This window comes from Drosophila busckii, chromosome X (genome assembly GCF_011750605.1).
Source record: "Drosophila busckii strain San Diego stock center, stock number 13000-0081.31 chromosome X, ASM1175060v1, whole genome shotgun sequence".
Lineage (NCBI taxonomy): Eukaryota > Metazoa > Arthropoda > Insecta > Diptera > Drosophilidae > Drosophila > Drosophila busckii.
The window spans coordinates 18,411,144-18,425,835 of NC_046608.1; the positions used below are offsets into that span (position 1 = coordinate 18,411,144).

At 42.9% G+C, this 14,692-nt stretch overlaps 6 protein-coding genes across 7 annotated transcripts; 4 read left to right on the forward strand and 2 right to left on the reverse strand.

The window, feature by feature from the left end:
• Positions 1-26: 26 nt before the first annotated feature.
• LOC108606111 (GPI transamidase component PIG-T) lies at positions 27-2,330 on the forward strand. Its single transcript, XM_017995964.1, has 2 exons — positions 27-374; positions 437-2,330. Exons 1-2 carry the CDS (start codon positions 203-205, stop codon positions 2,110-2,112), a joined length of 1,848 nt encoding a protein of 615 aa, XP_017851453.1. The 5' UTR covers positions 27-202; the 3' UTR covers positions 2,113-2,330.
• Positions 2,331-3,730: 1,400 nt separating this feature from the next.
• On the reverse strand, positions 3,731-6,470 carry LOC108606109 (extensin). The gene is made up of 4 exons (XM_017995956.2): positions 5,985-6,470; positions 5,585-5,918; positions 4,473-5,518; positions 3,731-4,411 (listed from the first exon to the last, which is right to left on the reverse strand). Exons 1-4 carry the CDS (start codon positions 6,441-6,443, stop codon positions 3,830-3,832), a joined length of 2,421 nt encoding a protein of 806 aa, XP_017851445.2. The 5' UTR covers positions 6,444-6,470; the 3' UTR covers positions 3,731-3,829.
• A 956-nt stretch (positions 6,471-7,426) lies between these two features.
• LOC108606114 (CTD nuclear envelope phosphatase 1 homolog) lies at positions 7,427-9,779 on the forward strand. Of its 2 annotated transcripts, none has more exons than XM_017995967.1 (4): positions 7,427-8,509; positions 8,840-9,097; positions 9,284-9,466; positions 9,528-9,779. In XM_017995967.1, exons 1-4 carry the CDS (start codon positions 8,411-8,413, stop codon positions 9,717-9,719), a joined length of 732 nt encoding a protein of 243 aa, XP_017851456.1. In that variant the 5' UTR covers positions 7,427-8,410; the 3' UTR covers positions 9,720-9,779. The 2 variants fall into 2 exon arrangements, with proteins under 2 accessions (XP_017851456.1, XP_017851457.1); XM_017995968.1 differs by having other exon boundaries at positions 7,429-8,509; positions 8,849-9,097.
• A 1,774-nt stretch (positions 9,780-11,553) lies between these two features.
• LOC108606118 (SRA stem-loop-interacting RNA-binding protein, mitochondrial) lies at positions 11,554-12,059 on the forward strand. The gene is made up of 2 exons (XM_017995972.1): positions 11,554-11,610; positions 11,669-12,059. Exon 2 carries the CDS (start codon positions 11,706-11,708, stop codon positions 11,970-11,972), a length of 267 nt encoding a protein of 88 aa, XP_017851461.1. The 5' UTR covers positions 11,554-11,610; positions 11,669-11,705; the 3' UTR covers positions 11,973-12,059.
• LOC108606113 (acyl-CoA-binding domain-containing protein 6) lies at positions 11,983-12,976 on the forward strand. The gene has a single exon (XM_017995966.2). The coding sequence runs from the start codon at positions 12,076-12,078 to the stop codon at positions 12,835-12,837; it is 762 nt and encodes a 253-aa protein (XP_017851455.1). The 5' UTR covers positions 11,983-12,075; the 3' UTR covers positions 12,838-12,976.
• A 114-nt stretch (positions 12,977-13,090) lies between these two features.
• Positions 13,091-14,592, reverse strand: LOC108606112 (26S proteasome regulatory subunit 8). Its single transcript, XM_017995965.1, has 3 exons — positions 14,483-14,592; positions 14,273-14,417; positions 13,091-14,211 (listed from the first exon to the last, which is right to left on the reverse strand). The coding sequence occupies exons 1-3, from the start codon at positions 14,498-14,500 to the stop codon at positions 13,157-13,159; spliced, it is 1,218 nt and encodes a 405-aa protein (XP_017851454.1). The 5' UTR covers positions 14,501-14,592; the 3' UTR covers positions 13,091-13,156.
• Between the last annotated feature and the right edge of the window lie 100 nt (positions 14,593-14,692).

Consider the following 14,692-nt stretch of genomic DNA (forward strand, 5'->3'; position numbering starts at 1 on the left):
GGTTGTTGTTCGTTTTTATTGTTAGAGGGGCTTGTTAAATGTCATTTTTTGTTAGCGCCAATCACCCGTAGCACATATGCGACGCAACACACTGTCATCCACACAACGATAAGCAAGCAAAAAAGTCTGAACAAAATTAATTAACAAATAGTATTAGATGAGCATTTATTGATTGGACTGGTGTAACAATAAAGTTGCCAAGATGTTGCTGAAGCTGTTGCTATTGGCGTGCATAGGCCTAGTCCAAGCCCAGTTGCCATTACCAAGCGATGAACAGTTTCATGAGGAGCTGGTGGTGCGGCCGCTAGCCGGCGAGCATGTAAACACATATTTCCAGTTTACAACGCGCTGGCATTACGGAGCAAAAAACAATCGTAAGTCAAGGGACATATGCACTTATAATGAGTTTACAATTAATATATAACGTTGGCTTTAGTTTACCATACACAGTTGACTCCTAGAGTTATAGCAGAGGTATTGCAAACGTATGATGTGAAGGAGTTGCACATAAGCCTCACACAAGGGCTGTGGCGCTATGAGAGCTGGGGCTATCCCATAGTAGAGGCCACAGGCGGCGCCGAGCTGTGGGCCTGGTTTAGTGCACAGAATTTAACCGACAAGGAGGTTGATAAGCAATGGATGCAGCTTGCTAATGTATTCTCCGGTGTGCTCTGCTCCTCGCTGAACTTTGTGGATAATACCAATAGCATAGCACCGAAGCATATCTTTCGGCCACAGTTTATGCAACCGAGCAATGAGAGTAACGCACAATTTGTGCGCTATGCAACGTTGCCGCGTGAAATTGTTTGCACGGAGAATCTAACGCCCTGGAAGAAGTTGCTGCCCTGCGGCAGTGCCTGTGGCCTAGCCACGCTGCTTAACTCTGGCTACGTGCACAATACCAAATATCATTCGCTGGGGCTTAAAGTGCGAACACTTTGCGACCCCAACGACGCCAACAATTGTCTTTTGGAGCTGACGCAAACAGCCAACTTGGTATACGATCTGAAGCTGCTGGAGCAGAGCAGCGCAGACTTTTCGCTGCGTCGTCTCTTTGGCATGGGACTCAATGGCTACTGTGAGTTGGCCAGCAGCAGCAAGATCTATGTGCAGCGCAGCGAGCTGGGCGCACGCTTTCAGCTGGTGCCGCCGCCAACGAGTGAGGTGAGCAGCATGCGTGGTGGCTTCGTCTCGGACTATGGCGTCTATGATATGCAGCAGCAGTTTGAGCAGCAGCAGGGACCGCGTCTGTTCAACATTGCCTGGATATCCAGCAAGACTTCAACACACAAGCGTGAACTGGTCAAGCCGCCGCCGCTCTATGCGCATCGCTATCTACTGGGACATGGTCAGCAGCATGGACGCATTGCCACAGAGCTGTTCAATACGCACTATGAGCCGCTGCCCGTGCTGCTGTTGGAACTGTTGCCCTGGTATGTTCATGCCTATTTGCATACGCTGAAGATACGCGTAAAGTCGCTGCGTCGTCATGACTACGGCGTAGATTCAAAGGAGCTAAGCTTCAAGCTGCTGCATTATGCGCCAGGCAAGCAGCGCGAGTTGCCAACACACTTGGAGCTGGGTCTAATGCTGCCGGCACAGAGCAGCGCTTTGATAACAATTGAGGTGGATTATTTGCTGCTCAAGTGGCTGGAGTATCCGCCGGATGCAAATCACGGCCATTATATAGGCTCTGCCATCATTAGCAGTCAGCTGCCATTGGCGCGGAATTATTCTAGTCTGCCGCTGGAGGGACATCTGTTCCAGCATGTGTTCAATGCCAGCAGCGCCAGCTATGCACTTACCCTACGCACTGAAGCTTTGATTGTATCGCTGCCCACTCCCGACTTCAGCATGCCGTATAATGTCATTTGTTTGGCTTGCACAGTTGTTGCTCTAGCCTTTGGTCCCATACATAGTGTGGCCACCAAGCTCATCATTGTGGAGCGTCAGACTGCAATGCCGCGTAATCTGCTGCGCAAGCTTTTCCACAAGCTAACCGGACGTGGAGCTGGAGAACAGGAACAGAAGACAACAGGAACAGCGGCAGCAACAGCAGCAGCAGCAGCAACTGCAGCTGAGCAGCGGCAAGAGCGGCAGTCGTCCATGTGATAAAATGTTTGTAGTGTGAAAAGACAGAAAGACAGAGAGATTCCAGTTAATATACTCGCAAGCAGCGCAGTCCAGCGCTCTCTTTTGAGCAGCTAACGCCGTCTATGCGCACACTTAAAAAGAATTCCAAAGAGCAAGTCATTTTTATATATATAGACACACACACACACACAGCCACATAAAATAAAATTGCAAATGCGCTTCTTCTTCACTGTCAATTTCATTGTTCTCTTTTGACTTGCTGCACTTTTTTAATTACTGCTACTCTCTTTCAATTGTTTTACAGTTACAGCAGGCTGAGGTTCAATTTGTATTTGCATTTGCATCAATTGTATTTTTTATTTGCTGATATTTATGGTAAATAAATTGAATTATATTAATACAGATCAATGCTGTCGCTTGCAGTGTGTCCTATTTAGTTATTTGTTTGTTTGCATATAAAATTATTTATATTTTGCTAAACCCGCAACGCATAAATAAATGTACATAGCCTAGCACACATGAATTTCGTTTGTTTTTATTTTAAGCTTACAACCAGCCAAAGAAATAGTTTTGTTCATCTAGTTTTTCGTTTTTGTTCAAAGATTAAATATATTTAAATAATATCATTTTCGTATTTATTTATGCAGACCTTATAGCAGTACTCATTTTAGTTATGCATTTCTCATATGTATATTTAGTTTAAATGCTACCTGTCCCATGCGCAATATGATCAAAACATGGTCTAAGTCTTAGAAGATAAGGATTTAGCTTAAAGCGCACGTAACTAGTGTGCGTCAGAGCGAGATAGCAATACCAGCAGCAGCAGCAACAAACACACACACGCATTCAAACAGACTCACACACACACACACACATGCACACAAAAAGCCGCTAGCTAACTGTATTGCATTTTGTTAGATTTTGTTTTGTTGGAATATTTGAACATTAAATACTACTTAAATTGTTGTTTTATTCTCATGCTATAGCTTCAGCCATTTGTTGTTTTAAATTTAAAGAGTAAATTGGCGAAAAAAACAAAACTGATTCATGCTTCAATTGTTACAAATACATGCACATGAAATCGGCGATTACAGTTTATCAAAAAACGTTTACACTTAAAAATTATCAATAAAAAAAAAAACAAGTATTAAAATTATAAAAGTTTGAGGACAGCAATTAAAATTGACATAGAAGCGCGTGTTGTTTTTTTTCCTAGAGTTAATTGTCAAATGTATGAATTATTTAGTTGTATATATGGTTTAAGTAGGATAGAGTTATTATCGAATTACTGTTATAAACTATTGCTAAATTACTGCTCGCTATAGATAGAAAAAAACATTCAACAGTGCTGCAAATGCTTTAAGTTCTTTCTTTTGATTAATTATAAATGAAATTGATTTTAAGCTAATAATTTTACAATTCTCTTTATAGAAATAAAAAATAATATATATAATTTGCAATTGATTCATTAAATGAATAAAATAAATAATTTTTTTAAGCAGCAAGTGTAATTGCAATGCAATTTCTTGTGAAATTTTGTTCAATTGATTGGTTTGAAATTTGTTTTGCCTAATTAATTAAATGAGTTAGTGAACTGAAATCAAAATGAATTCATTCATTTGCAGCACTGTGCCCTCGACGTCGTCATCATTAAATATATATATGTATATATAGAGAAACATTACAATTAGTTTTAGAGCATAAAGTTAGAGGGCGCATGGGGCAGGAGGCTCCATCACTGCGGCGGCTGATTCCCGTAATAACCATAAGCGCCAGCTGGTGGCGGACCCTGTGGAGCACCAGGAGGCGGCATTTGTGCACCGCCCGGCGCTGGCCTATAGCCTTGATAGCCCTGCGAGGGCGGATACTGCGCATAGCCGCCCGCCTGTGGCGGCTGATGATAGCCATGACCCGGATACGCGCTACCTGGTGGCGGTGGCCCATAGCCCTGAGGCGGTGGCGCACCGTATGGCTGTGCGCCAGGTGCTGGCTGATATTGATTGGGCGCCATGGGCGGTGTTGCGCCATTGGGCGGCGGCGGCGGCACTGTTGCATTTGGTGGACCGCCAGGCGGCGGCTGCTGTCCTTGCTGCTGCTGCTGCTGTTGTTGTTGTTGCTGTTGGGGTGGTACTTGTGGTGGACCACCTTGTGGCTGTTGCTGTGCTTGTTGCTGCTGCTGTTGTTGTTGTTGCTGCTGCTGCTGTTGCGGACCGCCATAGCCGGCCACACTAGTGGGCGGCGTCGAGTACGTGGGCTGCTGTTGCGTGGGTAGCGGCGTTACGCCCGAGACCACAGTGCCCTGTTGTTGTTGCAGCGGCTGCGCGAAAGAGACAGCATACATTTAGTTTTGTTAATAACATACTCAAAGATTGGCTTACTTGTTGCTGTTGTTGCTGCTGCTGCTGCGGCGCATATTGTGGCTGCTGCTGCTGTTGTGCTGGTCCAGCGCTGGGCGCCTGTGATGTGCTCGGCGGCGGTGGCGTTGATTGCGGCGTATTGGGTTGATTACCTGGCTGCTGCTGCGACTGTTGCTGCTGTGGTGGTGGCGGCGTCTGACTGGGCGCTGTGCTATAGCTAGACGGTGGTGGTGGTCCTCCAGCATTGCTGCCAGCAACGCTCACTTGCTGCTGCTGCTGTGCATTTGGCTGTCCAGGCACTGGTCCGCCTGGATAGCTGCCAGGTGGACCAGCTGCTTGCTGGTATGCCTGATAGGGCGACTGCCCTTGGCTGCTGGGCGGCGGCGGGCCATAGCTGCCGGGCGGTCCACCGGGCGCGCCCGCTTGTCCATACTGATTGGGCGCATAGCCGGCATAGCCCATGGGCGGTGGTCCGCCCGAGCTTTGTGGCGGTCCATATTGACTGGGCAGCAGCGCTGTATTTTGCGGTGGTGCACCTTGTGCGCCTCCCGTTGGCGGCGGTCCATACATCTGTGTTGGCGGCGGCGGCTGCTGTCCAGGCGCCACTTGCTGATTGGGCGGCGGCGGCGCGTAGGCGCCCGGTGGTGGTGCCTGCTGTTGCTGCTGTGCGCCAGCAGCACTGCCAGCGCCTGCATTAGGATTCGGCTGATAGGCTGCCGTAGCATTGGGCGGCATGCCAGCATGATGATAGGCAGCCTGCGCATTAGGTGGCGGTGGCGGTCCATAGCCCTGGCCGGGTGGCCCATAGCCGTACGCGCTCTGTGGCTGATACTGCGGCTGTGTTTGCGGCGGATAGCCGGCGTAATGTCCATGCTGCTGCTGCTGTTGCTGATAGCTAACGCGATATTGTGTGGGCGCTGGCGCTGGAGCGGGTGCCTGCTGCTGTTGATTGGGCGGTTGCTGTTGCTGCTGTTGTTGTTGCTGCTGATTGGGCGGCTGCTGCTGCTGATTTTGACCAGGCACCAAGGAACCATTGTTGGGTCGTTGCTGCTGTTGTGAGGCTGAAACTTTACAAGAAAAAACACATTGCTTGATCAAATCTGTCAAGAGGCTTGGAGCTATATTAAACTTACGGGCTGATGCATTGCCCACCACTTGTGCTTGGGCAGCGCCACCGGCCTGCACATTGCGATATCCTGGCTGCGTTTGTACGCCGGGCGCTTGGCTAACTTGCGGCGGCGCCGACTGAGATTGCTGCTGCTGTTGTTGGCCAGGATATGGCGGCATTTGCACACCCTCGCCAGCATGCTGCATTAATTGCGGCGGCGGTGGCACCACGCCACCTGCTTGCTGCTGCTGTTGTTGTTGTTGTGAACCAGGCGGCGGCACGCCCACACCCATCATGCCATGCGGTGTGGGCGGCTGATTGCTCTGCTGCATGGCCTGGGATTGCAATATGTGTGGTGGCTAAAATATGTATTTGAATAAATATTAAAATTGTGAAAAAATCAATAAAAATATATTTGTAAATACCGGCAATATCTGTGATATATTCATTTGGGGATCAGCTAGCTGCGCTAGATACACCAAGTTTCTATGCAATGCCATTTGGTAGCTCATGCACTCCTGCGACTTGCCCATATTTTGAAAATCTTGTATGGTTTGTATAAGTCCACAATTCTCGTCGAGCATTTTCTGAATTTGCGCTGAGCTAACTTGTGGGGCTGGCACGCCACCGCCGCGCTGTGGATTGGGATTACCCGCCGGATTGCCCATCATGAGGCCAACACCGGGATTGCCAACTTGTCCGGGTCCAGGTCCCAATCGTTGCTGCATTCCGCCCATAGGTCCACCCATTGGTGGTCCTTGACCACTACCTGGCGGCTGTTGTTGCTGCTGTTGTTGCGGCGGGGCCTGCGGTGGCGGCAACTGCACGGCGGGCGGCTGCTGCCCTTGCGGCGGCGGTGGTTGCGGCGAATAAACTGCAGACATTTTACTGGCTGCAGCCTTCTTCTTCCGCTTAGGAGTTTTCTCCTGTTTTTCCACAATTTTAGCGGTTATGTTAAAACGTTTGATGAAAAAAATCCAAAAATTCAAAATGCGACACGGTCGCCGCTGTCTCGGGCTCTCTAGCTCGTGTTCCCCTTTAAATATGTGGAGTTGTCGTAGCTCAACAACAACAACAAATACAGCAAATAAAATAGACGTTGTGCGCTTTCTTGCGGCTTTTTTCACATTCGCGCACACACACTTACACGCGCGTAGTTCAGCACGTACGCGTACGCATACGTATGTATGTGTACATATATAATGGAAATTGAAAAGGGCTTAATCGGCTTTAGCACGTGTCCCTTGGTTTATTTGACTTTTGGCACTTTTCTTTTGCAGCAGTTAACAGATGTGTAAGACTTTCTTAAATATGTCTACATAGTTTTTCGCTTTCTTTTCACATTTGCAAATTGCAAAAAATTCAACGACGCTTTAAACGATTACAGCGGCTTCAGCGATTAATGCTTATCGATCTGCCGCCATGTTTGGCTTACACGTTCAGACTGTGTATGATGTGCAATCAAACACAAAATATACTGCTTTATTGGTTTTATTTTATTTGTACATCGATATATTACTACTATAGAAGTTGTTACTATATTAAAATATTACCGAAATAAATTATAAATAAAATTGTAAATTGATTGTACGACAAGAATGACGTTTTGCAGCTGCACAAAATGGCTGATCTTTGGTCATGTATGTTTATCGAAAATAGTGAAATGCACTATTTTGAGTGAAGTAGCATATTTTTAGCAAATATAAACAGATGGGCGTAGTTTTCCATTTGATTGTTAGTAATGCATTTACATGTGGTAGCATATTTGTGACTTTATACAATGACCGGCAACAAGCCGTAGTAATCATTGCACACATATCGATAGCACAACATTAACGATAACAAACAGCTCTCGGCGAATCTCTTTTATTTTTCAGTTTATTTTTTTTGGCCAAATTGATACAAGCAGTAGTGTGTGTGTGCCTGCATACGTGTGTGAGCGTGAGAATTATTAAACAAAAACCAAGAACAAGATTATCCAATATCAAAGTGCAATAATAAAATACATTCGACGCGCCACGCAAAATTTATTCCTGCATGGAGGACCAAACGCATACATAGAGAACATACACATACACATACACGCGCGCGCGCATATAGTATGTTGCCAAAACAAATTGTGATTTAACAAAATTAATGCAAACGCACGCAACGTTGCCAGCAGCGCCAATAAATATAAAATACAACAACAAGAATCGTGACAGCAGCAGCTGAGGGCTTAGCAACTACAACAGCAGAGAGACAGCCGCGAAAAGTGAAAGAAAAGGCAAACGAAACAATTTGCTAAAGAAAAAACCGTGGCAAATATTACACACACACAAACAGATGCATACATTCACATGTGCTAATGCAAGCAACAATCTAAAGCGGAAAGGAGGAAAACATTAAATTTTAGCAAGGGCTGCAGGCTCCGGTTAAATATCGATTTTATAGCACTCTGCATGCCTCTCTTGTTCATCAAGTTCCCCATATATGTGTGTGTGAGAGTGAGATATATATATACATAATACGTATATGTATTATATGCAGAAAACAATTTAAAAAAGACAATTGTTGTAATTTCGATACCGATAACGACAGCGCGCTAACAAATTTGCAGCTATTTCGAGTGTTATCAATATCAAAGACCTAACAGAAACAACAACAACAACAACAACAACTGTTTAACATAGCCGGCGATTGCTGTAGGTGCTGCGGCGTTTACTTTTTTTTTTGTTTTTTCTTCAGTTTTTTTTTAAATATATATTCTACGAAAACGTGCATTGCGTTTATCAGGACAACGCAACACTTGCGTATAACAAGTTAAGTTTATATTTAATTTACAATTTGGTAAGAAGTGAAATTCTTACCAATGTTTTCGTTGCTACAAATGAAATTCCATGGACTGCTGTTGCTGCTGTCAAAAGTATGGACATGTATTTGCTTCATGTTCAATCGCCAAGTGCGAGCTGTAAGTATCCAAAAACTAATAACAACAATAACAATAACAAAAAACAAATGTTTTTGTACAAAAAGCAATTCGGTTATCAATTAAATAGCTGCGATTAACAAAGCACTGGTCAAGGCTGCGATAAGCAAGCTACACACACGCTTTTCCCAGCCCCCTTCTCCTTCAAACTTCCACTGTAAACTAAATTGTAGCACATGCAATCCTTTATCAAAGCAACAATTGTTTTGTTTTCTCAGCATGACGTGCTGTTTCTCTTCTAATTAGTACTTACAATTGTGTATAAACAATTATTTGAATCTGTATGTATGTTATATGAATTAACTCTCTTAGTTTATCCAGTATCAGCCGGTTAAATATGAACTATTCCCGTTATCGCCCGTATCACGGCATCGCCTGAGTTTGGTTCAACGCAAGACGCTCGTACTGGATCTGGATGAAACGCTTATACACTCACATCACAATGCAATGCCCAGGAATACGGTTAAGCCGGGTACGCCGCACGACTTTACCGTTAAGGTCACCATCGACAGGCATCCGGTGCGTTTCTTTGTACACAAGCGACCGCATGTCGACTACTTTTTAGATGTGGTAAGTGGCCTGCAACTAAAGCTACAAATGTAATCAATGAGTTCATAGTTCAAAGTTCATTACTCACAGTTTAACGATCATTTTAATTGACTCTAAAATGCGATAAAATTGTGAGTTGTGAACAACCGGAGAGCCATTGAAATGTCAAGAATCATTCATTAATTGACTTTACTGATTTACATGCAGGTCTCACAGTGGTATGATCTGGTAGTATTTACGGCCAGCATGGAGATATATGGCGCTGCAGTTGCCGATAAACTGGACAATGGCCGCAATATTTTGCGACGTCGCTATTATAGACAACACTGTACGCCCGACTATGGCTCATATACCAAAGATCTGTCAGCCATATGCAGCGATTTGAATAGAGTAACTACTTAGCAAATGCATTTATGCTTCAACTTATACTAATTGTGCTATTTCTTTGTAGATTTTTATAATTGATAATTCGCCCGGCGCATATCGTTGTTTTCCAAACAATGCGATACCAATTAAAAGCTGGTTCTCAGATCCCATGGACACTGCTTTATTATCTTTGCTTCCAATGCTGGACGCACTGAGATTCACCAACGATGTGCGTTCAGTATTATCCAGAAATTTACATCTGCATCGTTTATGGTAGCAGCTTAGACGCCACCATGCATAAAAATCGCTTCGAATCGAGAACAATTTGAGCAAATGCATAAATATTACTATAAATATATATAAATATTTATATTATATATACATAAACATAATGGTGGTGCTGTGACACATAAGCGAATTTTTTTAAAACATTATTATGTTACAAAAAAAAGCTGGATTTTTCTATAATCTATTTATATTTTGTAAAACAAGGATTTCTTAATTTTGTTTTGTAATTATTTTTTTATATATCATTTTGATTTGTGTGTGCATATTTTAATAATATAATTGAGTAACATGTTATTTGTACTGAAGTATAAGAAAGTGCGAGCGCGCATTGCAAATGATTTTTGGAAGAAAGTTAGTTCTACTCTGGTATATCATAAAGATTTAAGCTTAGGTAACTTACTACACATACACATACACACACACACACACACACACACACACACACACATACATATATGTACATTTATATATGTGTACACACATACATATATTTATGTTAGACATAGTTTGTTGTATTTATATTATAATTATTATAAAGAAAAATCGAGAAAAAAATTGTTTTTTTATATTTACATTTAGATATTATGTAACTTTTTCCTTAACATCAGAGCAAATCGTATATTTATAAATACACACAGCTAAATTTATAAATTTTGTATATTATTTTTGTAATTCGGGAAAACAAAAACTTATATTTTCAAAAGTTGACTATAAAAGTTAAACATGACTGTACCCATGTTATAGCTAAATATCGAGTTATGTAAACTGTATTTAACAAAACTATCGAAGCATAAGCAAAATCATGAAACACTACGGCTGAGCCGTATCTTATAATGAAACTTTAGATTTATTGTTTTGGTTCTATGCCTCTCGCTACTGAAAGCTGCCTCCAGAGAGCGTAAAATCACTCCAAAAATAATTACAGTTTTATTATACTGTTATAAAAGTTTATAAGTCGAAGATAAAAGATACTTAAAATGAATGCAAAACGCTTCCATAGTTATTTATTAAATGCTTAGTAAGAATAAACACACAGATACAAACACACACACACACTTACATACATACACAACATCCCGGGTTCAAGCTTAGGCCATTGAGTTAATGTTTTTTGTATTGTAAATGTATTGAAACATTTTTGTTTATTTATTGTATGCGATGTTGTTAATTTAAGTAGTTTGTAGCTTAAACAAATTTGTTAAACAAAACTTAAAAAATAAACAACAAAAAATCAAAAAACCATACAACTTGAATTGAATAATAAAAAATGGGAACAGTAAAAATATTTGACTCTATATTTAATTTGAATTTAGCTGATATTTGTAAGGGCCATAATTGGTAAGAGCTAGGGAACTGGATAGATGCCAAGCGTGATCTTACAATTAAATGTATCGCATGAAAACTTTGGGCAGAAAAACAAGCACCCTATGGCAAAACATTAAAAAAATAAATAATTGCTAAAAAATGTATGTAATATAAATAATATTTATGTATGTACGTATTTTTTGAATTGTGGCGCGCGAAATTGTCTTGATTGCCCTTTCAATTAAAAGTTCAAACCACTTACGAAGGGTTGCTTCGCCTGGTGCAAAGTTCAGATAACTGATAACAGGTAGCTGCAGTACAAAGTTACTTATTATTAAATTTTTAGCTCTCTCACCCAAAATGTTATAGCTGCTATATGCTATATAAAAATTATACGTACGACAGTTGTGGTTAAGCGTATAAATCTGTTGAAGATTGACACTATTTAAAAATGAACTTTTATTGGCGCCCTCTGTTGGAAACGATACGATAATTTCAGTTTAGCTATCACTGGTATACTGGAAGACACTCGCTAATTATTGATATTTACGCAACAGTGTGCCAAGAAGAGACAGGTGCGGCAAGCAATTATATTTTCGTAAAATTATAAGTGAAAATCTTGGTAAATTGCAGGCAGCAGCAGAAGTGCGTGAGTTAAGAGTTAGTACACATGGCAACCGCAGTAGCAAAAGTTGGTAAATCAGTGCACCGTATATTTGTGGGCAACTTACCCTGGACGGTTGGACATCAAGAGCTCCGCGGCTACTTTAAGGAATTCGGACGTGTTATCAACGCCAACGTAATATTCGACAAGAAGACAGGCTGCTCCAAGGGTTACGGCTTTGTGAGCTTCAATAGCTTGCAGGCGTTGGAGAAAATTGAGAACGAACAGAAGCACGTGCTGGAAGGAAATTATCTCAATATACAAAAGTCCTAAATGCAAAACAACGTATACAATTAAACAAAACACACTTACACACACACAGACCCCCAGCAAGCATACATATACATATATATATAAGTACTAATATAGTTTAAGCATGTCTGACAGCGATTTGGAAATAGAGGAGGATGAGGATGAGCAGTTGGCGAAATTGACGCAGCGGTTTAAGCTAGCAACGGAGCATATTGCAGCGCAGTCGGCAAAGTACGATGCTCAGCATTTACTTGTATTCTACGGTTTGTTCAAGCAGGCCACCGTGGGCTATTGCCGCGAGCCACGCCCATCGTTGTTGCAAGTAAAAGCCCGCAACAAGTGGACTGCCTGGCATACGCTGGGTAAAATGCCTAAAGTGGCAGCGCAACGCTCCTATGTGGACAAGCTAACAAAAATTAATCCGAATTGGGAGCCGGGCGACCAACGTGTCGGTCGTTTGAGTGGCTGGGTAGTGCACTCGATAGAAGCGCCACCGAAGGATGCAGAAACGCCGCCGGAACATCTAAAGACGCTGTGCGATTTTGTTAAGGAGCACAACTTGCAGCGTCTGCGTCAGAAATTGAAGCCAAAGGATATAACCACGCTGGACGAGCAGGGCATGTCCTTGCTGCATTGGGCCGCCGATCGCAATGCGGTTGCTATAATTGAGTTTCTGGTTTCGAGCGGCGCCAGTGTAAACCAACGGGATGCAGAGAAGCAAACGCCGCTGCATTATGCCGCCAGCTGTGGTCATGTGGAGGCGCTGAAATGTCTGCTGCGACTGAAGGCAGATCTGTCGCTGTGCGATTCGGACGGACAAAGCTGCCTGGATGTGGCCGATGGTGAGCCAGTCTGTGAGATACTGCGAGCAGCACTGAGGGGCTAGTCGAACTAGTTGTCAAACTTAAGCTAAAACAGCTCTTACTTACATTTACTTACTAAAATTCACAGTAATAAATAATCATATGAGTGTCTATTTTATGAATAAATAAAAAATATTTTGTATTTGCGTTTACAGCAAGGCACAAATACAAAAACCCAAAACCAAAAATATTGATTTTCAAAAGCTACGAAAGTGAGCGAGATGGCCTTATAGCGGCGTTAGCTTAGTGTGAGCGAGAAGCAATGTGCGCACACACTTTACAGTTTTTGAATTAATTAGTTTTATTTATAAAGTTGAATATATATATATAAACATGTAAGATCTACTTCCACAACTTCTTGATAGACATATTCTTCTCCGAGTCCTTCTGCATAACCTTAGCTACGGCCATTTCGAAATCCTCCTGGGTAACATGGACACGACGCTCTCGCAGCGCATACATGCCGGCCTCAGTGCAGACACCCTTGACCTCAGCACCAGAGGCGCCAGGCATGAGCTCAGCAATTTTGCGCAGATTAATGCCGCGTGTTAGGTTCATTTTACGCGAATGAATCTTGAGAATATCCAGACGCGCCTCCTCATTTGGTGGCGGGAACTCGATTTTGCGATCAATGCGTCCAGGACGCAACAGAGCTGGATCGAGTATATCAATGCGATTGGTGGCCATGATTACCTTGATGTTTTTGGTAGCCTCAAAGCCATCCAGCTGATTGAGCAGTTCCAACATGGTGCGCTGCACCTCAGAGTCGCCACCAGAGCCGGACTCAATACGTGACGAGCCAATTGAATCGATTTCATCCATGAATATAATCGAAGGCGCATGTTCCCTGGCCATGACGAACAGTTCACGCACCATGCGTGAACCCTCGCCAATAAATTTCTGCACCAACTCCGAGCCGGAGACACGAATAAAAGTACACTCCGTATGATGGGCTACGGCACGCGCCAGCAGAGTTTTACCTGTGCCAGGCGGTCCATAGAGCAATACGCCCTTGGGCTGTGCAATGCCGAGCGCATCAAAGAGCTCTGGATGCTTGACAGGCAGCTCGATCACTTCCTTGATTTCCTTAATTTGTTTGTCCAAGCCGCCAACCATTTCGTATGTGGAATCTGGCACCTTCTCGACCATCATGAGAGACACTAGTGGATCCACTTTGTTGGGCAAGATCTTGTGCAGCGTGTAGCTTTCATTGCGCAGCGCCACACGGCAATTGGGAGTAACATCGTTTATATCTATATTCTTGTCCAAATCGACAACAAATTTACCCTCGGGATGGACCTTAACGAGCACCTTCTTCTTGTCCATGGGCTTCACCACCTCGCCCACATAGCTGCCCTGTTCCTGCAGCAATTGCAGCTCCTCGCGCAACATGCGCACTGCAAGAAAATAATCAATATAGAGTCAAATTAATATCGTGTTTATGTTTATATATTTTACCTTTGGCATTGAGCTCATTGCGCTGTGCTTGCAAACGTCGCAGATTTTGACTCTTTTCGGCAACAATTAGCTGCAGCTCCTCGATCTTCTGTGTATAGTATGCGCGGAATCCCTCGCCTTTCTGATAAACGGAATCCCAATCATTCTAAAACAATGCAAGTAAACAATATTTTGTATCCAAATATGTGTAGATTGGCTGCAATGGCTTACCCGCTTTGTGAGTGTCATGTTTTACGTTTTTAATTTGAATACGATTTAATAGTGAAAATATGCACTTTATTCTTAGGCTACAAAAATATGACTCGGCAAAACTTCCAGTATACAAATGCGTGGATGACAGTCTATTGTGTTAATCGATAACAGAAAGTAACCATTGAGTCGGCGCAGATAATTATCGACTTTTGTTAGTGTTAAAAATGT